The sequence below is a fragment of the Otolemur garnettii genome, unplaced genomic scaffold (genome assembly GCF_000181295.1).
Source record: "Otolemur garnettii isolate 467f Iridium unplaced genomic scaffold, OtoGar3 scaffold00029, whole genome shotgun sequence".
NCBI classification, from domain to species: Eukaryota; Metazoa; Chordata; class Mammalia; order Primates; family Galagidae; genus Otolemur; species Otolemur garnettii.
Window position 1 is genome coordinate 360,293 of NW_003852424.1, and position 8,470 is coordinate 368,762.

Consider the following 8,470-nt stretch of genomic DNA (forward strand, 5'->3'; position numbering starts at 1 on the left):
GGGAGAACGGAAAACCAGAAATTAAGCATCAAATAAGCAGCATCAAATTAGCAAGTGAGGGCCCACACCAATCTTGGCAGGCTGGATTTGGGGAGGAGATAAGTAGTGTGACTTATTCTCCACAGAAGGGGAATATTTTTCCTTTCAGGGGCAAAAACAAAACCCAAGTTGATAGAAGAAAAACAGACCAAGCCAAATTTATACTGTGCATGTGTTTTGTTTTAAGACGTATGAAAAGAAACCTAAGCCCGTAGACTTCTGGCTGACTGTGACCAAGTAGCTGAGTGTGGGCCTCCCCACCAACACCCATCACTCCCTACCCCCCACCCCCCAGTCCCAGCCCGGCCTCCTTTGGGGTCAGGCAGGATGACCTGTGCTCTGTAGGATGCTGGAAGTGTAAGGGTGCCTAGCAGTAGGGGACAGTGCACCCTCCAGCCAGAGAGAAAACCCATGCTCTGTTTCAAGCACTGTTTCTATGACACAAAAGACATCACTGGGAAACAGATCCTTGGCTAAAGCCAAGCTTGAAAAACCACTGAGGTAGAAAATGAGGCACCCACATGACAGGCCTGATTCCTGGCTGAAAAGAGGCATTTAGAAAAAGCAGCCCAGGTGGGCCCCCTCCAGATCTTCTTGCCAAAGTTCAGGGCAGTCCCTGAGCTGTAGGCCTGAGCTCTGGGGCGGGCTTGCATCTGACAGCTGGAAGGTGGGGCCTGGCTCCTGGTCCTCACTGGGAAGCACCTCTGTACTTTGGACCCAGCATCCCCACTGGGTCTGAGGCTGGAGTCTCTGGCATGACTGGCCGGGCAGGAGGGGTGGGCTTCCTGGTGACAGACAGGATTCTCGAGACACAGAGATACCCTACAAGAGGGATGAGAGTAGGTGGTTAGTGGGCCACAGCCCTATGTCCAGAGATTTCAAACCTGAAAGCCTCCTGGGGTGTGATGGCAGAGTCTGCACAGCCCAGTCTGCAGGTGTAGTGAAGGGAAGTGGTTAAGGCCCTGGCTCTAGCAACACATAGCCAAGCTCTGCTACTCACTAGCAAAGAGAACTCAGGTGACCTCCTTCAGGCTGGTTTATCATCTGCAAAATGAGGATGAAGATAATAATCCTTTCTTCCCAGGATTGTTGGGAAGACTATGTTAATACACAAATGATGTTGGGCACACAGTACACGTTCAGTAAATTTTGGTTACTAACACCATCTTATATAGACCAGGAGTCAGTCACAGGTCCCATGAGTGAAAGAAGTTTGAAGAAAACCAAAACCACCAGCTCCAAGCCCGCTATCCTTGGGCTTGGGCTTCCTTCCTTCCTCCACAGAACCCTTAATACCAATAGCACTTGGAGCGATTCTTCCTGACAGAGGGCCCCCCACCCCCGACCTTCCACCACTGGAGCAAGTCCCAAGAATATCCTTTTTTCCCTATGGCTGTGGAGACTGCTGGGTGGCAGTGATGGCAATTGTAGTGGGGGCATTAACTTCCCAGGGCCCCATCTCTTCCGCCAAGGAGGTCTGGGATTCTTCCATTCCCCGCCCCCCCCACACCATTAGATAATCTCGGATTATATAACCTGGGATATAAAAAGTATGAGATTTTCTGCACAAAGAGCTTCCATTTCCACTGTAGTCTGGGATTGAGGGAAGCAGCCTCCACGCGTACCTGGTAGACTGCAGCCAGCTCCAGGGGCCCCGGGGGCGTGGTCCAGGGCACTGCCAGATTCCCGGGCTCTGGGGACGTCTGTGCCCTAGGAAAGGCTTGGGGTGGCATCCAAACAGACTCGTCAGGGTTTCTCCCTTGAGATGGATGCGAAGGCGACTGCATCTTGGGGTGGTAAAGGGGTGCCACCCAGTGGTTTGGGTCCGGGACCCCGGTCTCCGGGTGCGCGAGCACAGCTCCGGGTCCAGGGCAGACTGGCGGGGACCCCCAGGATGCCCCTGGGCAGGTGGCTGAGCCTAGGTCGGAGCCGCGCATCTGCACTTGCACTTGCGTCTGCGCCTGCGCCTGCTCGGGCCAGCCGTCCGGGCACAGCGGGCAGCCCCGAGGGGACGCCGCGTCGCTGTGCCCTCGGCGCCGACGCTGAAGGCTCTCTTCGCTGAGGCCCAGTACAGCCGACAGGTGGCCGATGTAGCGGATGGCCAGGCGCAACGTCTCGATCTTGGTCAGGCTCTGGCCGGAGGGCGCCACGGACGGCGGCAGGAAGCGGCGCAGCTCGTGTAGGGCGCGGGCGAGGGTGCGCATGCGCAGCTTCTCGCGCTCGCTAGCGCTGCGCCGCTGCCCGCCTGCCGGCCAGGGCCGCGCACGTCGGGGCGCCGTCGGGGCGGCGTCCGCGGCCGGGGCGCTGCGGGCTGGGGGCGCGGGCTGCAAGGGGCCGCGGTTGTTGTCATAGGGACACGAACCCGACGAGTCCGAGGAGGAGGCCGGAGACGTGGAGTCCGAGTGGCTGGCCCAGCCCCAACCCTGGAAGAACATCCAGTGGTCGTGGCTAAGGAGGCTCTGTGGAGTTGGCGACTGAGCCATGGCCTGGGCTGCAGGCTCTGGAGGCTGGACCGGCCACCTCCAGGCCTGAGCTTTTATCCAGACCAAAGGTGCGAGGTGGACCCCCCGCCAGGTTGCAGAGAGGTGTCAAAACCTACAGAGCCCAGGGAAGGTCTGAGCAGGGGGGCCCTGGGAAAGCAGCCCATTTGCAGAGGTGTGGATTCTGACTCTTCAGGGGCTCTAACGGAGGCCCCTGCAGCCCGGGAAGTGTGGGAGGGACAATTCGCATCTGGATGGAGCTGCTAAGCTTTTCACCGTGCCCCCTACCCTCTCCACTGAGCAGGGTGAGTGCCCAGGAGCACCACTATGATGGGCTGCCCCATGGTCTGTGGTGCCCAGCTGCCCTCAAGTGCCTCATGGACTCCGTGAGCAGCATCACCATCCTCCTGGGTGTCTGTGACCAGTAACTTCCCAGCATTGCCTCCTGTATGCTGGGTAAGAAACCAAGACAAGCCTGGAGGCCTGACCACAGTAATAGAGGAGGGGTACAGGTGGATCCTTCTGGGGTCTCTAGAACTTACAGTTGCTGATTTGCAGAGTGACACTGATAAAATCATCTCACTGCCCACTGCCCTAGGATGGTTGGTTGTAAAGTGGAAAGATCCCTGTAAAGCTTGTAGAAAGGACCTGACAAATGGGCTAAGGTTTGCTATTATCACTTTATGAAGAAGGAAGGCACTTACATTTTAAGGCACTTGCGGGCATTATTCATTTAATTCATATTTATTTAGCAACCAGTAAATGTCAGGCACACCAGGATGATGTTACTTGCATGAAATTTCAGTCTTATAGAAAAGACTGTTGAATTGTGGCCATTGTGTAACTAGCAGTCCCACCACTACTAGCTGGGTGCCCATAGGCAGGGCCTTTAAGCTGTCTGAACCTGAGATTCCACTTAAGTCACATCCCAAAGGAGGGGAGGGATCAAGGACTGACTCCCTTGGTGGGTTTTTGTACATTTGATTCTGCAGGACAAGGGACTGTATAATGTGCATTGGTATGTGACTGTTAATACAGCAGGTACAGTAGTGGTAGTATCTGATCACAGGACATTTGTGAGGGGTGATTGAGATAGTAAAGTGTATAAAGAAAATGTTCAGTTTGAAGGAGGTTATCAGGGAAACAGTGACTCCAGAGGCTAAGAGCAAACTTCAGGACTTGTAAGACTCCGGCCACAGAGTGGAGAGGACATAACTGGGTGGTGACCATGAGTGGGATTTGAGTAGGAGGAATGCATGCAGAGAGTGTTCTGGATGGGAAGTGCATGAGCAGAGGCCTGCTTCCAAGGTGCTGTGGCAGCAGGTGCTAACATGGTAAGTGTGGGGGCCTGACTGCACACCAGCCTAAGGAGTGGGGTTGTATTCTCAAGGCAATGCAGTGACAGGGACTTTGGAGCAGAAGGGTGATAGTAACTGACAACTAAAAGTCAGTATTGACAATGGTGTTCAAAAATAGTTCAGTCTACAACTGCCCGAAGTAGCTGTGGCTGTTTGTAAAAATTAACTTTTAAGTACACAAATTACATAACTATGACATTTCACTGTAAGAAATGGAAACTTTACAGATAAAGTCCCTTTAGCCAACTCTGTAACCTCCCCTAAGGCAACAGCCGTTGGCAGGGTGTGTGTGTGCTTTCAGATTGGTCTGGTGCATTTGTATGGAGGTATGTCCTTAGTGAGTTACACTAAGTACCTTGTGCATTGTAGATACCAGCCTGTAATGTGTTTGTGGTTGGTTTATTTGTCATTAAACAGCATTTCTAGAAGGTTCCATGTCAGGACATATTTTGCTAACTCATCCCTTTTTCTTCTTTAAATAATGGATCAAATTTTTACTGCTTGTAAATATAGATTCAAACTATGGATTATAAACAGAACCAAATCTTAGTCATAGATGATATAAATGTTCATCAATTTAAATAACTTTTTTTTCTTAACTTTTTGAGACAGAGTCTCATTCTGTGCCCTAGGTAGAATGCTATGATGTCAGAACTCATAGCAACCTCAAACTCCTGGGTAGCCTCCAGCCTCCCGAGTAGCTGGGACTACAAGCACCCACCCACCAAGCTCAACTAGTTTTTCTATTTTTAGTAGAGATGCTTGAACTCCTGAGCTCAAGGGATCCTCCACCTTAGCCTCCCAGAGTGAGTACTAAGGATTACAGGCATGAACCAGTGCACCTGATCATTCATTTAAATAACTTTAAATTGAAAAAAAAAAGGTAAAATGGCAAGATGTACAGGTAATCCTTCAATGATAAGATTATGTCTTTTTTACTTCTCAGAACTTATTTTAAAATGTATTAGAGAAAATACACCCAAGTTACCGCTTTAATGTTATGAAGTAGTAATTGATACTGAATAACATTTGTCAAGGCAACTGTTGTTTATTCTGGCTGCTGAGAAGAAAGGGGAGAAACTTCTAATTTGTCCATAAAATGAAAAGAACACAGAATTGATTTCAAACGGGCCTTCTATGGAAGAAGCAGTTAAATATGCAACATTTTAACTTTTTTTTTTTCCCTTTGGCCGGGCCTGCACTCTACTCCTTTGAGCCACAGGTGCTGCCCAACATTTTAACTTTTTAAAAGGGTTTAAACTGAGATACAACAAAACATATTGAAACTCTTCCCTAAGGGGAACTAGGGGAGGTGGGACTTATAAAACATTCAATCCTAGACTTTTTAGGCTGGAATGTGGCAAAGGTTGTGTGTGTCCTGTATGTATCCATAGTTCCACATGAAGCTCTCAACATACTGTTTGGCAAGGAACTTAGGAGCATGCATTTGACTATACATGTTGGCTGTAAACAAAAGCGGCAGGTTTCTTAGATATGCCTTGATCTGTGTTCTGAAATTTCAGATTGACGTGCTGTTTCTGTTGGTGCTTCTGACCCGTGCCTTCTAACTGCCCCAACCTGGTTCCTTGAGTGCTTCTTCCTGCCTTGGACAGGAACAGCCAGGCATGTGCAGGGCAATGGCCTGGACCTCCAGGAAGGTTCCAGACAATACAGAATTATTCTCCCACCCCATCCCATACAGGCAGCCTAGAGGGATTTCCTTCAAAGGGACTTGGTGAATGCTGCTGTTCCCTGTGGGATTGCCTGGCCTTGGCCTTGGTTCGAACTAGCCCTAGAGCTCAGGCCCTGGACCAATGGTTGAATGTTAGAGTTTAAGTTCTGGAAGGTAGGGCCTGGTTTTCTGTGGCCCCTGGCTCTTCTCTGGGCCCCTCAGCCAGGCTCTGGAAGCAGAGGGGCCCACTGTCTGCCAGCCTCACCCTTCAGGAGGGAAACCAAAGTGGATCTCCCCGTGGGCCTCTCCTTAGCACAGGGAGGCAAGGTGGCTTAATGGTTAGGAGACTGGGCTGTGAGGGTCAGTCAGGCCCCATCTGGGACCCTAGTTCTGTCCCTTACCCACTGTGAGAAATGGGGCAACTTAACCTCATTTTTTCTCATCTGTAAAGTGAGGATTCTGATCTCCAGGGTAACTGTTGACATAGAAGAAGGTAATGTATGTACAGTAGCTAATGTCTTGCTTTTGATAAGTTCAGGGCAGCAGAATCAGGTTGGTAAAGGAACATGTTGGATTGTGAGTAAGGGCATGAGACCATTACCTTTCTCCTTTTCTGGGACCCAGCCCAGCAGCAGGCCTTGGGTGTGCTCTACCCTGCCGCTGCCTACAGCCTTTCTCCTTGTGGACCCAATATGGGGTCATCCTCAGGGGGGCCCTCTAGCTCCTGTCCTGTGGTAGCGGTCAACAAAGCAGCAGCACAGAGGGAGAGTTCAGACACTGGAACTGAGACCAGAAATGGCAATGCAGAGCCAACCTCTCCTGACAGGCAGGGTCCTGGGGCGACCCTGGGACACCCCAGGAGTGCCACCTTTGGATAGGTATGAAGCTAGGTATTCACTCTGCCCTGGAACCTGCCCTGGTACAGGGAGAACAAGCTAGGCTTGGTCCTGCCCTGCAGGCCCCCCTTCTCCATGTTTCTCCTACTCTTTGCCTCACCTGTTAAAAGGAGGGACTGTGGTTGTGTGCTGCTGGGTACAGCAGTTAAATTTGAGTCTTTGGCATGTAAGCAACACTGGATTGACGTTTTCCTCTCTGTGACTGGAGGGGTGGCTAGATAGGGGAATGTGGTCGTTAGAATGTGTGTGGATTTCTTGAGTGTGGCAGCACCTAGTCACCTCTTTTTCTTAATAACACGACCTTGCAGGCCAGGTAGGGTGGCTCACTCTATCATCCCAGCTACTCAGGAGACTGAGGCAGGAGGATCCCTTGAGCTCAGGTGGTCAAGACCAGACTGAGCAGGAGCAACACTCGTCTCTACTAAAATTAGAAAATTTTGCTGGGCTTCGTAGTGGGCGCTACTCAGGAAAATGAGGCAGGGGAATCACTGGAGCTCAGGAGTTTGAGGTTGCTCTGAGCTAGGCTGAGGCCATCATATTCTAGCCTGGGTGACAGAGTGAGACTGTCTCAAAAAAAAAAACAAGGTGGCACCTGTGGCTCAAAGGAGTAGGGCGCTGGGCCCATATGCTGGAGGTGGTGGATTCAAACCCAGCCCTGGTCAAAAACTGCAAAAAAACCCCAAAACAAACAAACAAAAAAACACAAAACAAAACAAAAACTCCAAAAAGCTACTTTTTGCAGCTTCTCTCAAAGATAGAATAGTCGATGAGATATGAGTAGGAGCCATTGGTTGGGACTTCCCAGGAGAACTCTTTAGAGCTGAGAGGTACAGTCCTATGTCTCTATCCCTTTATATTCTCTTCCTATCTGAAAAATGTCATGGCTGGAGCTTCAGCAACCTTATCATGACCCCGAGGCAATCTCAAGGGCACTAAAGATGGTGGAGCAGAGGCCTTGACACCCACATGAATGAGCCATACTGGCCTTGGACTGTCCACCTCTGGATTTCTTTAAAGTGAAAGAAAAGGAATCACTACCTTAAGGTGTCATTTTAGGCACAGTATTGCTATGAACAACCAGTCACAATTCCTGTCCACTACTAAAGTTCCTGGGGTTTCCTTGTCCACAAGTGGGGCCATGTGAGCTGGGTGATGCATCAGTTAAGGGAATTCACAGCAGACTCAGTGTTCCCAAGGATGAGTGTGGATGCCTGCCTGGGGAAGGCTTGCAGCCTTGTCCTATGCAGTGTTACAAGCTTGAGTGAAGATAGAAGCTGATCTAGTTTGGGGTATGTCCCACACCTAGGAAGGGAACTGGGTAACATCAGGAGGATCTGAAGAGATCCCGACAGGCTGGAACAACCCATCAGATCTAACGGGATGCAACCAGCAGAGCTCTGCGTATCCCTCCTCCAGGTTCAGTGTTGGGAGACATTGCGTGGGGAAAAGGCACAGTGGTCATTGCCTTCCAAGTGTCAAGACTGTGACAAGCAAATGTGACCCTGAGCTTTCAAATTCCTAAGAAGCAAGGGGGTCTTCAGCCAAGGAGGTGATGATGGTCCCTTATTCCCTAGGTAGGGCAGGCCTTATTAGAGTAAATGGTGAAAACTGGGGCAATTTCTGAGGGACAGGGACAGACTTAAGCTCAGGGGAGGGGTCTTGAAGCTAGGTCACCAGAGGAATAGCTGAAGTATTTAAGGGTGTTTAGTCCAAAAAGAAAAAAACATAGGGGATGTGATAGTTGTCTCCAGAAGCCTGGACTGAGGGGAATACTACTCTAGGAAGGGTCTGAAGAATTTTTTTTTTTATTTTTTGAGACAGAGTCTTAAGCTGTCACCCTGAGTAAAGTGTCGTGGCATCATAGCTCACAGCAGCCTCCAACTCTTGGGATCAAGTGATCCTCTTGCCTCATTTTCCCTCCTATTTTTAGTAGGCATGGGGGTCTCTCTTTTGCTCAGGCTGGTCTTGAACTCGTGAGCTCAAGCAATCCACTTGCCTCAGCCTTGCAGAGTGCTAGGATTACAG

The 8,470-nt window shown here is 50.3% G+C and overlaps 1 protein-coding gene across 1 annotated transcript; it reads right to left on the reverse strand.

The window, feature by feature from the left end:
- Positions 1 to 347: 347 nt before the first annotated feature.
- MESP2 (mesoderm posterior bHLH transcription factor 2) lies at positions 348 to 2,522 on the reverse strand. Its single transcript, XM_003788805.2, has 2 exons — positions 1,665 to 2,522; positions 348 to 861 (listed from the first exon to the last, which is right to left on the reverse strand). Exons 1-2 carry the CDS (start codon positions 2,520 to 2,522, stop codon positions 595 to 597), a joined length of 1,125 nt encoding a protein of 374 aa, XP_003788853.1. The 3' UTR covers positions 348 to 594.
- Between the last annotated feature and the right edge of the window lie 5,948 nt (positions 2,523 to 8,470).